Below are 15,584 nucleotides of genomic sequence, written 5' to 3' on the forward strand. Positions count from 1 at the left end.
TTATCCATTGTGTACTACCCTGTGCTTGAATGGCTGCCTCCATGGCTTGTAATATAAACTATAGTTGTGTTTTTTGAAGCAAACACACCAGTTTTACCAGTACAGTACATGATATTGTCATTCCTTTAAGACACTTTTGGTTTTTGGTGTTACTGTTCCTTTAAAGCTGTGGCACCGCAAACTGGTAGCCACCAATTCAGAAGCAGATGCAGCCATGATATAAGGGCAGAGCTTTCCCCCTCCAATCATTGCAAAAGGTGGGGAAACCTAAAGCTAATGGAAACCACTGAACATTCCCCTTTTACATAGAAATGCTGCAGTTTATAGCAGGGATGCATCAAATCCCGTATTTTGTACTTGGCTGAACCCCTGAATCCTTTGTGAAAGATTCGGCCGAACACCGAATTGAATCTGAACCCTAATTTCCACATGCAGCTCGCGGTTAAACTTTTTTTTTACTTCCTTGTTTTGTGACAAAAAAGTTTCATGATTTTAAGGATTCGGATTCAGTGCATCCCTAGTTTATAGAGAGAACTTGATTTTTTTGTTTAAACAACATGAAGGGAAGCCATTCAAGCTGCAAAAAAACAAAAACAGTATTGGTACATTCCTGGTCCTTATCTGGGGCCCTGTCTCCCTCGTAGAGAGATCTGCTGCCCGATCTGAGAAAGACGTGTTTGGGATCTCTCTACGATTAAAACAAGGGCCATGCTACATCTGGTACTGGTCAGTAAAAAAAGTGATTTTATTTCAAAATATGCTGTTCTGTTACAGCTCAGTAGGAGAATTCTACTTCCCACCCAAACTGTCAGGAAGTGGTACTGCAAGTGATAAAGCCACCAATAATAAAGTGAAGTGGCCATGTCAGTCTATGAATGCAGTACCACCTGTACCACAAAAATGAGATATTTTACCCAAGTGAGTGTTGCTACACTTATCCTATTTCACCTTAATAAAGATGAACTGAATACCCCCATTAATTAATGCCCTTGTCACATTTAGAAAATAGTTACACGTGGGGTAAGAGAAGGTGCGGTCCCTAGCAGAGAGGCTGCTAAATTCAGTCACCAGACAGTTATCTGGTTAGTTGTAAAAGAAAAGAAACCCCTACTAGAGTCTGTGCTGTGCTCTATTACAATGAACTGAGGGACCCGGTGCCTTCCAACACACCAACCACTTACACAGGACACAGAGTTTCAGGTGTAAAACAGTCACATCCCGTCATTCCCACATCTGACACTCACAGGGGCTGATTTACCAACACAGGCAGAAAACTGCCATATAGGACAAGGGGCGTTGGCTTTCAGCTGAATGATCAAAGCAAACAGCAGAAGGGTTGCTATGGGTAACAACACTGGTGCAGTTTTGCACTTACATTGGTAAATCAGCCCCACTAGGTTCAAAAGCTACTGCTCTGTAGCACCAAGTAAACATTCTTCACAGTAATATGGTGCCAGCTTCCACTTTGTGCACTACCATGGAGGAAAGAGCATGGGGGCAGCCGCTCACAGTACAGATATGTATATAAATAAGGCTCTCTGTGCAGAATAACAATTAGTAACCAAACATCAAGATGGAGTCAGTAGGGAAGCATGGTGACAGGACAGTACCACTTTATATCAGTACAAACCATTGGCTATCTGGGGGTGCTGAAGGGCCATACCTTGGAGAGTCCTAGTTCACACAAATTGGTTTTTCCCTGATCCCAACCTGCAATATTCTTTTTCTGATGAACATAAAAGGGCCAGACACTGCATGAAAGACATATTTCCAATACAATATTTACCCATCTAGTTGCTGGAATGTTGCGTAGAGTGGAATTCTCAACCCGCCTGCAGACATTAAACATTACATACAATGACGCCCTATAAATTCTTGCTATAAGGCAGTTCAGATTCTTCAGTGGAATGTGACGAGATCTTTGGAAATGTACGACAAGGTCTGGTAATAAAAATACTCCAGTGTAAAAAAAAGTACAACTTTGCCTTGATCCTCTTGCCCATTGCACATGGAACCTCTGTTGGTCTCCTTCAAGCAGGATCAGCAGCCCATGAGTCCAGAGGTCTCTTTCTAGGGTTCGTTGGATTTCCAGTGTGTATCAAGGTCTTGCTGTGGGACTCACAGCTCAGTTGTCAGCAGACATTTAGGCTTTGGAAGCCCCCCAGGATCCCCAGTGCTAGAAAAGAGAAATTCTTACTGCGCCATAAGCACTTCCAGTGATACCATCAATATAAGGTGAGGACAGAGGGGCCTTCACAGAGGAAACTACAGTTGTGTTCAGAATAATAGCAGTCCAACATCACTAACCTGATCAATCACTGTTTTTGGTAGAAATTATATTTCTACATGGCAAATAATTTACTAGTAGGTGTAGTAGAGTAATAGAAAACCAACAGACCCAACAGTCATGACATGCATGATGCTGATTCTGTGTAACTGAATCATTAATTGAGGCTTGTTCCAAATAATAGCAGTGTTCAAAATAATAACTTGTTCCAAATAATAGCAGTGTGGAGTTCAATTAGTGAGGTCATTCATTATGTGAAAAAACAGGTGTCAATTATGGACGGCCCTTAAGGAAGGAAGGCAGCAAATGTTGTGCAGGCTGGTTATAGTGTATTTCTCTCTGAAAATCTGAGTAAAATGGATCATTACAGATATTGTTCAGAAGAACAGGGTACTTTGATTAAAAAGTTGGTTGGAGAGGGGAAAACATATAAAGTACCACCGAAAAGGATAGGCTGCTCAGCTAAAATGATCTCAAATGCTTTAAAATGGCAACCAAAACCTGAAAGACAAGGGAAAAAATGGAAAACTACCATAGAAGAATAGCCAAAATGGCAAAGACTCGGCCAATGATAAGCTCCAGAAAGATTAAAGAAGTACGTTGCTTCAAATGAAAGTTCTTTTCTTCTAGTCTTCTAAGAGGTGGCCTCTGGTACGGTGATCCACTTTATGGGTAAAAAGGTCCCCTGCTATTTGTCTATAATGTCCTCTAATGTACTTAGAGGCCTCATCTGGAGTATGCAGTGCAGTTTTGGACTCCAGTCCTTAAGAGGGATATAAATGAGCTGGAGAGAGTGCAGAGACGTGCAACTAAATTGGTTAGAGGGATTGAAGACTTAAATTATGAGGGGAGACTGTCAAGGTTGGGGTTGTTTTCTCTGGAAAAAAGGCGCTTGCGAGGGGACATGATTACACTTTACAAGTACATTAGAGGATAGGGTTGAAGTGGAACAGCTCATTACCTCACACTGCCTGGAGTCGCTGTTGAGTCCAGTGAGTGGGTGAGAGCAGGAAGCCTCTCTGGGACATTGCTTGTTGCCATCTCATCACCCAGAAGTCCATTTGATACAACAGAGCTCTGCTGAGGAAGCACAAACAGGCAGGGGCACCAGATTAGAGTCTGTAGTAGCAGCACTAAGAACACACTGAATAAACATTAAAGAGATACTGACACCAGAAAATAAACTTTTTTAATATCTATCATAACATTATCTTTGCTCTCCCCACCCCCTGCCTGAACACTGGAAAGAAAGCAGCCCAAGATTAGGAAGGATTCAATGAAATATCATATATATGGGTAACTGCTAGGTGAATGCAACAAAGGATACATGTATATAATACTCTAAAAAAAATATATTCTGTAAGGCTACAAATGTACTGTTGTTGCTACTTTTTATTACTCATCTTTCTATTTAGGCCTCTCCTGTTCATATTCCAGTCTCTTATTCAAATCAATGCATGGTTGCTAGGGGAATTTGCAATCCAGCAACCATATTACTTAAAATGCAAATTGAAGAGCTGTTGGATAAAAAGCTAATTAACTCAAAAACCTTCAATAATAAAAAATGAAAACAAATTGCAAATTGTCTCAGAATGTCACTCTCTACATCAGTGATCCCCAACCAGCTTGTGAGCAACATGTTACTCTCCAACCCCTTGGATGTTGCTCCCAGTGGCCGCAAAGCAGGTGCTTATTTTTGATTTCCAGGCTTGGAGGCAAAGTTTTGGTTGTATAAAAACCAGTGTACTGTCAAACAGAGCCTCAATGTAGGTTGATAATCCACATAGGGGCTACTAAATGGCCAATCACAGCACTTATTTGGCACCCCAAGAACATTTTTCATGCTAGTGTTGCTCCCCAATTCCTTTTACTTCTGAATGTTGCTCACGGGTTCAAAACATTGGGGATCCCTGCTCTACATCATACTAAAAGTTCTCTCAGAGGTGAACCACTCCTTTAAGTCACATGTTAATGGGTTTGGGGGGGTTTGGAAGGCAAAAATGCAATGTCCTTGTGCTTAGGTTCAATATTCCTTGCAAAATGTAAATTGTGCCTCTACAATAAAAAGTTTTATTACACAAAATGAGACCTTCTATTCTTAAGTTTCACCATGATGCATTCTGAGATACTTACTGGTACTAACCACCGGGGAGTGACTGTTGCATAAGAAGGCACCTGTTTGGGGTAAAGGAACCAGACATTAGACCAATTTCACAAGTAGGGTAGCCACCTGGCTGGTAAAAATTATGGTTGATGCAATTGTTATTAATAGGGAAAAAAAATGTATCTTTTTCCAGAAAAGGTGGCAACCCTATTCACAAGTGATGGTGTTGAATATAGTTAAGGGCCTGGTTAAACAACTACTGAGGCCCAAGCACTGCAGCCAATCACCACCTAGCATGCTGGGAGCTGTATTGCAGCTTGATTTGAAATGTTACAGTTTCCTGTTCAAGAACCGAGGAAGAGTCTGGTACCTTCAGGGGGATGTCTGTGAGGTCAATAAGATTTTCGGTCAGAGACGCAATGAGGTTGTCTAGATCTTCGGTCGCACTCTGCAGCAAGTTGCACAGTGATGGAAAAAGAAATGAGAACAAATACAAATGAATAAATAAACCCCTCATTCACATTCTGCATTGCTGCAATATTTTTGTTTAGTGTAATTACACACAAGTGCCCCAGGGGGAATCCTCAGGAATTTGTTTTGTAAATATAAACTGTACACAATTTAGAGGAAAATGTGTTACTTGTTAGGGGCATTAAAAGAGTAGTGCCCCCTGCTGGTCAGTTCTGCCGACTGGGCATGACATCAGGAAAAATTTTCATAAGCTGATCTGATGTTTATCTGCCATCTGACATTTCATCTCTTCTGAAATTGACACCTGTCATTTGGCAGAACTGATCACCAGCTGGAGCCGTTGTTTCAGTTTTATTATATTAGCTTTAGAATGACTTGAGAATTAGAACAGAAAAAAATGTCCATTGCAAAAGTGTTCAAAATATTAACCAATAGGAATGTTATATTCACTTGTTTTGAGGGGTTATATATATTCTTAAAAGAAAGTAAAAACGGTGAAACTAATACACTGCACAGAAAATGAGAAACTGTACCTTAATGTCAGGCACCTCCTCTGGAGGGGTAAGGATTGGGGGAACCTCTGGGAATTCGCTTCTGGATGTTTTTCTCTCGCCAATCAGAACATTTCTACAATAAATGGCCAACAATTAGCCCTGCAGCTTGCAATTTATTTTAGATTAAGCAGAAGGGGGGGGGCAGGAGCCCTATTGCATGGCAAACTGTCTGGCTAATGAAACTGCGTATGTTTCACCTGTCCTCCCCACCTCCAGGCTCTCTGTAAATCATAATGCACACAGCATGAATATAAAGTGCTCCCTCCCTTGCTTTGAGGAGGTTATTCCTCGCCACGTGCACCATAATAAAGTGTTAATCCTTTCCCACAGAAGAGAATTATAATTGGAGCTTAGTGATCAGAGGGTGGAAATAGGGTACAAGCCCGTAGAAGCCCCTGCTGGTCACTCACCTAATGAAGACATTGGCTGTGGGGTCCTGGGAGTCCTGGAAGAGTGGCAGTTCCTGGCTCAGTGGAGTTGACAGGTTGTTATTAACTTTCACAGTGATGTTCCTATAAAGGTAAGGGAAAGTACAGATAATTATAATTATCCTTGAGGGTATGCAGGCATGATTTGCACAGGTTAAATAGAAGATAACAGATAAAACACCATTGTATTCTACAAGGCTTATCTGTTATGTAGCCTGTGGCTCTCTTTTTTTTTTGAATGGCTGCCCAATGGCTACACAGCAACTTATTTATATAAACAAAAGTTGTGTTTCTGAAGCAAACAGACAGCTTTTAGGGTAAGGGCACATGGGCAGATTCGGGAAGATTAGTCGCCCCATCGACTTATCGCCTCTTCTTCGGGGCAACAATCTCCCCTAACTGTCTTCCACTACCTTCCTGCCGGCTATAATGAAAAATCACCAGCGGGAGGAAAATGCGGACGACTCCGGGAAACGAAGTGCCGCTAGTGCCATCCTGCTGGTGATTTTTCATTATAGTCGGCAGGAAGGTAGGGGAAGGCAGTTCAGGTAGATTGTCGCCCTGAAGAAGAGGCGATTTGTCGCCGGGCCAACTTATCTCCCCGAATCTGCCCGTGTGCCCTTACCAGTGCATGATAACAGTATATTATATGTTAATTACTTGTACAGTTGATAATTATGAGTCAATGAATAATTAAAGGGAAAAAAAGAACTCTGCAATGTTTAAGTTAGCCAGAGAAAGTAATGTATGACAGTTACATGAAATGAGAGGTCCCCCTAGTGGCCAAAATCCAATAGACCTTTTTTTCACACTGACAATGTCCATAAGAGCTTTTTAAATCGTAAATTGTGAATATTTGCATGCACACTCTACTTTTGAGTTAAGCCACGACTTTAGTAGCAGAGAAAATATTCACAAGTTATTTTCATAAATGTGTGCACTATGTGAATTCACAAAAAAATGGAGGGGTACAGCAGTGCAATATTTTAGCATTCAGGAAAAAAACATGGGCAATACAACCATTTGCTAATAAATATGCGCTGCACAAACTTTATAAATTACCCTATTATATCTTTTTCAACATATCTGTATTCATAACAGATTTTATCAATTAATGAATAGTTATCTGTTCAGCCTGAGCATCCCCCACACAATTCTCCCTTGGTATTATTGCCCTTTACTGGAGTAGTAGATTATCTTTGTAAAAGGACAATGATACTTTACCTGGCAGATGATTCGTCAGATGTTTTATTCTTGTCATCCACTTCTAGATCTTCCCTTGTGAACTGCAATAAAACACAACCAAGTGAGTCAATGACAGATAACAGTCTCTTGTTCAGTTCTTGCTCACGATGCTGGTAGTTGTAGTTTATGCGGTTTACTGATGTACAATATAGTTGCTTTTGTTTGGATGACGACAGCTACATTACATTAACCCTGCAGGCAGGTCAGATTGGAATCTGGTAGAATACTCTGGGTTTCAAACAACCTCACTGAATTCTTAACATCACCCAATAGGTCTCACCTTGTTTTCAGCCTCCCCCTGTGCCTTTAAGATATTGCTCTTAATATCTGTTGTAAGCCAGACCGGGGGGCCCCCTGCACTTTCTACAGAGTTATTCAGCAACTTCTCTGGCAGCTTCACAGTCTCATCCTGTAAAGAGAAAAGAAAGTCATTATCATAAGGGTTATTTAATCTTAATAGTCAAGGAAATCATTGGATTCCCTGCTCCCTTTACCCCCCGGGTAAGTTAATGAACTTCCCCTATGTACAGTACTCTATACTTCTTCCCATTCCTTGTCTCTAGGAGGCAGGAGAAGAAGTTTGAGGGACATTACCTGTTTATTCATATTGATATTCATGTTGGGCCAGACAGGATGTGTGGTCATGGCATCAGTTTCTGGATTATTCCGTTTCACAGTCACATCCTCAGTCCCTGCAACATATAAGAAAAAGCAACAGAGGGTGTCAGCAAGGACCACAGGCCTCATGCCCCACATACACAGTGCAGCACAGAAGAACAACAAATCTGTGATAGGTCAAGATGAAGCCAGTAGAGCAAAATTAAGCCAGTAGAGTATGACTCTATTGGGGTTATATAATAAAAGGCACTAAGTTTGCCCAGGCGCAGTAACCAATAACAACCAATCAGCAGGTAGAAAGTACTGGTCTAATTCTAACATCTAATTGGTTGCTATGGGTTACTGCTCCTTGGCAAACTTAGCGCCTCCTATTACATATGGGGGTATGAGTTTATGAATGCATTCAATTTGCTAAATCTTTATCATATTGGCCCCCCAGAGGGCCCTGTTTATCAGTAATGACCGAGAATTCATACTTCAAACCCAAGGTACAATGAGTAGATTCTATTTCTGATACCTGGAGCCAGTTTGTCTGTTTCCAACACAGTCTCTTCCAGATTGGTGAAGGTCATGGTAACAGCATCAGGCAGAGGGGCAGGGCCCTGAGACACAGTCATGACATCATCCAGACTACTCTCCAGCAAGTCCTTGCGGTTGGCTAATCCAACAAAGCTGTGGGTGTAGGAACAGATGTTATCAGAGGCTGCAGAGTCCCATGGAGTAGGGAACCCAATGATCAGCTCGCTTCTTGGAGCTGTACATATTTATATTACCAATTTATAATCCCACCTTCCCCCTTTGTTGTGACTGTTTTGTTAGCAGGAGACCATTATTCAGGAGGACTAGATATGCTTTGGGATAGTTTAGGTTTAGAAGTATCATGAAAAGATTAGACGAGGCTTGAGTCCAAACATAAGTGACATTATGGGGATTGATATACATACAACCTCTTATAATAACCTCTTCCTTCTCCTAACAGAATAAATAAATAGAGTAGCCCAGACTGGGAGTTGGTGATTTCCCTTGGTGCTGCAGCTGCAGGTAGCAATCATCCCCACTTACTACAATAACAATGCATACACACTCACCCACACACTGAAGCAGAACCAGTCACACAGCATCGGCGGGGGAGTTGGTGGCAAGTGGCCCCCTTGCCCCCACTATTGAGGCCTTTGGCTATATTTATAACAGAACATTCTTTCAAAGGGGCATAGATACCCATAGATACCAATTATAAGCAGCAGCCCTGCCCTGCTTTATGGCCGAGCCATTCTGTCACAGTGTAGTTTGCAGGCCTATATTCCCTCAGAATTTCCAGGGGGACCCGACTGAAGGCCCTGATCATCACATTCCACAAAGTTCCTTGTAGCCTGAAGTACTTTATGTTGTTTCTTGGCAAGCCCTCTAAAAACCCCTTTTCCCAAGAATTACAGTTGTGTTCAGAATAATAGCAGTCCAACATCACTTACCTGATCAATCACTGTTTTAGGTAGAAATTATATTTCTACATAGCAAATTATTTACTAGTAGGTGTAGTAGAGTAATAGAAAACCAACAGACCCAACAGTCACAACATGCATGATGCTGATTCTGTGTAATTGAATTATTAATCAAGGCTTCTTCCAAATAATAGCAGTGTTCAAAATAATAATAGCTTGTTCCAAATAATAGCAGTGTGGAGTTTAATTAGTGAGGTCATTTATTCTGTGAAAAAAATGGTGTAAATTATGTTCCTTGACCGTAATTGAAGGAAGGCAGCAAATGTTGGGCAGGCTGGTTATAGTGTATTTCTCTCTGATAATCTGAGTAAAATGGGTTGTTCCAGACATTGTTCAGAAGAACAGCATAGTTTGATTAAAAAGTTGACTGCAGAGCGGAAAACATATAAAGAAGTGCAGATGATAGGCTGCTCAGCTAAAATGATCTCCAATGCTTTAAGATGGCAACCAAAACCTGAAAGATGTCGAAGAAAACTGGAAAACTACTGTTCAAATGGATAGAAATTTCAGGAAGCTCAAAGAAGATCTAAAGTTATCGGTGAGTAATGTGACAATTGGAAGACGCCTATGTGAAGCCAAGCTATCGGCAAGAAGCCCCCGCAAAGTTTCATTGTTGAAAAAAAAAAAAAAAAAAAGACATGCTGAAGAGGTTACAATTTGCCAAAGAAAACACTGACTGGCCTAAAGAGAAATGGTGCCACATTTTTCGGACTGATGAAAGCAAGTGTTTATTTTGGCAGGGCCGGATTTCCATACTTGGCGCCCTAGGCTGCCAGGTCCTAGAGCCGGCTCCTTTCATGCACCCCTGCAGATGGGCCCTACTTAACATTAAGCATATTATTTTCTGCCAGAATTTGTGTTAGAGTGGCGTCATTTCCAGCATGGCAAGGTGCTAGTGTCTTATCAGCTTGTTGCAAGTAAGTTGTGGAGCCCTGGAATTACCTGCAGGTCAAGCAGCTGATAGTTCCGGTGTTCCGTTCCATCAATACATAATTTTGGGAGCAAGTCAGTAGAGCAGGGTGCTTTGGTGCATAATGAAAAATGAGAAGGAACATCAGTGCACCATGAAAGCAGGGCCGAATTTCCTTACTTATACTGCGTGAGCGAATACGGCTAATCTCTGGGGAGCTACTGCTCCCCAGTGTTAACCGGAATGCGGCCGGGCTGGGTTTAGTTTAGGGGCCACAGACAGTTTGTCAGACGATCCCCTCCAAGCACTGAATTCAAGTCACAGTACAGTGTTAAGACATGGTGGCACAAGCATCATGATATGGGGATGTTTCTCATACTATGGTGTTGGGCCTATTTATCACGTACCAGGGATTATGGATTTGTTTCAATACATTAAAATACTTGAAGAGGTCATATTGCCTTGTGCCGAAGAGGAAATGCCTTTCAAATGGGTTTCAACAAGACAACGACCCCAAACACACCAGTAAATGAGCAACATCTTGCTTCCAGAACAACAAGATTGACGTTATGGAGTGGCCAGCCCAATCCCTGGACCTTAATGCAATAGAAATCTTGTGGGGTGACATCAAAAATGCTGTTTCTGAGGCAAAACCAAGAAATGCAGAAGAATTGTGGAATGTAACAGGTGCCAGAAGTTGGTCAACTCCATGCAACACAGATGTGCAGCAGTTCTCAGAAACACTGATTATACAACTAAATATTAGTTCATTCAGATTTAATTGAAAAGCAAAGGATTTATAAGGATTTTGCGCTTTAGTCACTTTTTTTAAACACACTGCTATTATTCTGAACATAACTATTTTCTGTGGATAATTATGAGCTTTGGACACTGGATCCAAATATCTCACTGGAAAGTGGATGTTATTAGCCTGACAAATATACACGGTTTACAGAGAGGGAGACATCACATGATGATGAACAGAGATGAGAAGGGAAGAGGTGCAGCAAAACCAGTTGCTCTCCCACCCAACAAACAAATAGTTGACAGAGATGCAAACAGCATCGATAAATTACAGCCACAGCAGTACGCTCTGATCAGCCAACCCCTGTGCCTGTACCCGGATGCAGTGTGTCAGCCTGGTGCAGGCACATGGAGTAGATTTCGGCACTAAAATGTGTTAGTATGCATCTTGACCCCAACATATGCTCCGTGTGCCTGCAGGTACTCGGGCTGTTTTTATCCACAGGCCAAGATTCAGCCTGGTGTGGCCATAGCCATATGCTCCAGTACCAAGTTAGTTTTGTAGTGGTGCATAAAACTATATTCAGTGAGTAAAAGTAGTGGCCATTTCTCGGGAGAGAAACAGTTTTATCTAATGGGGTATGATACATTAATATTCTGTGCCCATCAGGTCTTTGGGATAGTTTGCATAGTAAGGCAAGAGAGTGTCTAATCATGAGCCTGTAGTTCTACCTTTGACACACTTAACTCAAATAAGGTTTAGGATAGCTTATGATACGTATAAAAAGAAAGATGGTTTGATCTGCAAGTTTTGTGCCATTTTTATTAATTACTAACTTGGTCAAGCTGTAAAATTGGTCCTAAAAGCGTATTTTCAGTTCTGTTAGTGGATTCCTATACCAGGACTTTAACAAATATCTTTTACTTACTGTATAACTGAAACAATATGGCAGTTCCATCTCACGTGTATAAATACAAGTATACAGAGAAGGAATGTTCTGGGCACACAATAAAGCTGTACTGTCTAAGGAAAACAATATGGCACCTCCTCCAAAATATCTAAATACAAATATACAGAGAAGGAATGTTCTATGTGACGCTCCAGTTGTTTAGTTTAGTTAGAGAAAATAAATTAAAAGATAAGCCCTAGTTTCCAGATTCACATTACTCGCAGCATTTCTGGACATACCTGTTCAGGTACCTGTGTAACTATTATTTGCGGCCCTGCTGAAGGGCCAGAACATTTTTTCATGTGACACATTAATGAAGAATATTAGAACTTTCATTATAAAAGTCCCTTGGAAAAGCCCCAGAATAAGGTTATTAACAATATCCTTTTGTGCCTATAAACATGCTCTGTTCCCTTCTGTAGCCATGAGAAACCTCCTACTATGTTTGTTAGCCCCTCCCATCACACACATTGCAGCATTTGTTTTTTTAAATCAACAGTCGAATTCACTTTTCCTCAATGGGACTTTCACGGAGGAAGTCAGCACTGCAGCCCCCACAACCGCCTTTTAGTGTTCCATGAATATCCAGGATCCCAAAAAAGGGGTTAAAGCTCAGTCAAGGTAAGTCCAGCAGAAAGGGCCCTAAGCTCCATAGCTTTCCCAGCATTCTTAGCGTTCTGTTCATGGACAAAATGGCTGTAGCTTCTGTCTGCCATTAATGCTGCAGCCGGTGGCCTCCATCCACTTCTGGTATCTTCTATCACACCGGATGCCCCTGGCAGCCTGCAGTGTAAAGATACAGGGAGTGACAACTAAACTCAGCAATGATGCTGAATTGGGGTATTCAGCCTGGTCCCAAAGTCATCACCAAAACGTGATTCATATTGCGTGAAAAGCTTCAGGGAGAAATGAACAAAGAACCATGGATCCGATTGCTCAGAATAGGAGACGAGAAGCCCAAAACTGAATTATGAGAGGTTCTGCCCAGGATTCCAGATAAGACAGTTCATTATTGAGTCCAGCAAGAGCCAGAATGGGATGACAGCAAAGAGATCCTGGAACAATCACATTTCCAGAACCACAGAAGCAAGGATTCAGGAATCAGAATTCAAGAGAGATGATCATGGATACGGCGCAGCCCTAAGCATTGCCCCAGATTTCTCCCAAAAGCAACAGCAGAGCAATCCCCCAAGGCACAGGCAGTCTTATTCTCAGCACAATGCCCATGTGATAGAAGCCAACATCAGCCAATTAGGACCCACCACCAAGCTCCCACCACCATGTTTGGACCACAAGGACCAGAATCACCAAGAGACTTTACAGAAAAGAAAAAAGATTGTGATCCGGAGAGAATGGAAATATCGCAGCACAAAGATGGCAAAGTTGGCACAGAATCAGCAGGGTACTGGCACACGCAACATTCACAGAATATGAACAATTGTTCAGCCATTACATATTACCCATTATACTTAGTATAAAGACAACAATATTCAGCAAAATAAACATGAAATGTCCATCTGTTGCTAGTGTCACCCTTTGTATTTTCAAATTAGGTTCTCTTATCCCCTTAGGGCCTGGCTGATCCTGACTAATGCCCTTTCTGCATGAGAGTAAAACTGACACAGCCAATGATTAACTTGCTAACAATTGTCAGTGTGAAGAGGCAAAGAACAAACCATCGATCTCCCTGTCCTGCTCCTGGGCTTCGGGTGAGGTTCTGTATCTCTAGTAGGGCAGCTCCCGAGGGTGAGACACTAGGGTTGGATGGCCGAACCTGAGGAAAATTGAGACATATTGCATTAGTATTGTATTGAGAGCAATCCCTGCCTTACAGGCTATTACCCACAATCCCTTAGGGACACACTGGGTGCCAACCATATGGATAATTAGCCACAAGGCCACAGGGACAAAATGGGTGCAATGTCAGCCTTTTGAATGCCCTAAGGATACAATGTGTGACCATAGTGTTATCAGTGTTAAAACTCACGAGTCCATTACCTGCTGTGATCCATTGGTCTGGCCTGGTTGTTCCCTCTGAAACCTGCAAAGAATTAAAATATGGGAGCAATAAAAAGTTATCAAACGTAAACAATGAAAAGGGCAACTGTACCCTTACATTTTCCAGCAGAACTGTGTGTAGTACAGGGTAATACACAATTACAGGTTATGAAAACATCTAGGGAGTTCTACATTTTTTAGCTGGCCATGCCCCAGTATCACACCACACCCCCTTGTACTGCTAGACCACTCTGAGTTCCCTGTATAACTCAGCCTGTAGCCTTTTGCCTTTATATGGTCACAGAACGAATGTCCGGCGTAACTCACCGTGTAAATTCTGGCCTCTGGGCTTGACCTGTTAATAAAGCAGGAAGACCAGTAAGATGAATACAGTACATTAAACAGGGTAATTGTGGTTCTGCTTCATTAAAGGTCTAAATTTACACTTTTTGCTTTAATGCAACTAAAGTAGATAAGCAGTGTAACGGGACAGGAGCACGCTCCCAAGGACAAAGTAAATGCAGCCGCAGCTTGGATGTAGCCAGATAAGTAATAACTGTACCTCTCATCTGCATTGTGCGACGGGAATAACGTTTACTAGGTCTACGCTCAAATGAGGATGATCGCCGCGGCTTACTGCTCTTCGTGGTTTGATATTCTGTCTTGCCACTGAAAGGAGAAACCACAGGGCATTGAATGGGGTTGACAGAGGAATCAGTGCAACAATAAAATTTGAAGTCTTGAGTAAATTCAGTGCAAGTCGGAGATTTAGTGGTTTATTTTAAGAAATGGAAAATAGGGAATGGAAGGTGCGCTGGGGGTACCTGCAGGGAAAGGGAGACAAGCCTATCTAGTGTAGTATCCTTTGTACACTTTAGCGGATATTAAATAATCAGATCTACTCACATTCGTGGAATGATCATATCGCAAAAGAGAGATCTGGTCGCATATGTCTTCAGTGTGGGGTTGGTTTGTAGTTGGCGTGTCTGGTCGATTCTTTCGCCAGCACTGTAGTAGGAGCCAAGCAGATCAAATCTTCCCTGGATGCTGGATTGCACTGGCAGAGGAGAAAATGAGAAGGCAGCAGTATCAGACCACCAGCAGCCCAACTTGACGCTGGTCAAGTTGGGCTGCTGGTGGTCTGATACTGCTGCCTTCTCATTTTCTCCTCTGCCAGTGCAATCCAGCATCCAGGGAAGATTTGATCTGCTTGGCTCCTACTACAGTGCTGGCGAAAGAATCGACCAGACACGCCAACTACAAACCAACCCCACACTGAAGACATATGCGACCAGATCTCTCTTTTGCGATATGATCATTCCACGAATGTGAGTAGATCTGATTATTTAATATCCGCTAAAGTGTACAAAGGATACTACACTAGATAGGCTTGTCTCCCTTTCCCTACAGGTACCCCCAGCGCACCTTCCATTCCCTATTTTCCTTTGAATTGTATGTGGACAAGTGGATCCATAGATTGAACTTTGGTGCAGCTTTCTTCCCCACCGTTTTGGACAGAGCGCAGTCTTTACCCCATTGACTAATTATTTTAAGAAATAATAACAAAACCCATCATTTATATGTACAAAAACTCTAAATTTAATTTTAAAAAACCCTCAGGTCTAACCACAAACACAGAGTCAATACCAGCGCTGAGCAACCCCAACAACCAGATGTCCAATACCCCGATCCCCATATGTTCTGATCGACAGAAACTCTCCTGAGAGCAAGAAACACAGAAAAACTAAATTTTTTTTTGCAGAAGACTCAGAAATT

The 15,584-nt window shown here is 41.9% G+C and overlaps 1 protein-coding gene across 3 annotated transcripts in view; it reads right to left on the bottom strand.

Moving 5' to 3' along the window:
• Window positions 1-471: 471 nt before the first annotated feature.
• Window positions 472-15,584, bottom strand: part of epb41l5.S (erythrocyte membrane protein band 4.1 like 5 S homeolog) — a 36,127-nt gene continuing 21,014 nt past the window's right edge. For 2 of the 3 annotated variants that reach the window (XM_018238672.2, XM_041579139.1), the window contains 14 exons: window positions 14,371-14,477; window positions 14,136-14,163; window positions 13,809-13,851; window positions 13,487-13,584; window positions 8,225-8,379; window positions 7,684-7,781; window positions 7,370-7,498; window positions 7,069-7,130; window positions 5,827-5,928; window positions 5,396-5,489; window positions 4,762-4,839; window positions 4,421-4,462; window positions 3,249-3,367; window positions 472-2,176 (listed from right to left, as the gene is read on the bottom strand). In XM_018238672.2, coding sequence (XP_018094161.1) covers window positions 2,119-2,176; window positions 3,249-3,367; window positions 4,421-4,462; window positions 4,762-4,839; window positions 5,396-5,489; window positions 5,827-5,928; window positions 7,069-7,130; window positions 7,370-7,498; window positions 7,684-7,781; window positions 8,225-8,379; window positions 13,487-13,584; window positions 13,809-13,851; window positions 14,136-14,163; window positions 14,371-14,477 — 1,213 coding nt within the window. In that variant the 3' untranslated portion in view covers window positions 472-2,118. The remainder of the gene's footprint in view (window positions 2,177-3,248; window positions 3,368-4,420; window positions 4,463-4,761; window positions 4,840-5,395; window positions 5,490-5,826; window positions 5,929-7,068; window positions 7,131-7,369; window positions 7,499-7,683; window positions 7,782-8,224; window positions 8,380-13,486; window positions 13,585-13,808; window positions 13,852-14,135; window positions 14,164-14,370; window positions 14,478-15,584) is intronic. The other variant, XM_018238673.2, reaches the window with a different exon arrangement.

Source organism: Xenopus laevis, chromosome 9_10S (assembly GCF_017654675.1).
Source record: "Xenopus laevis strain J_2021 chromosome 9_10S, Xenopus_laevis_v10.1, whole genome shotgun sequence".
Classification (NCBI taxonomy): Eukaryota; Metazoa; Chordata; class Amphibia; order Anura; family Pipidae; genus Xenopus; species Xenopus laevis.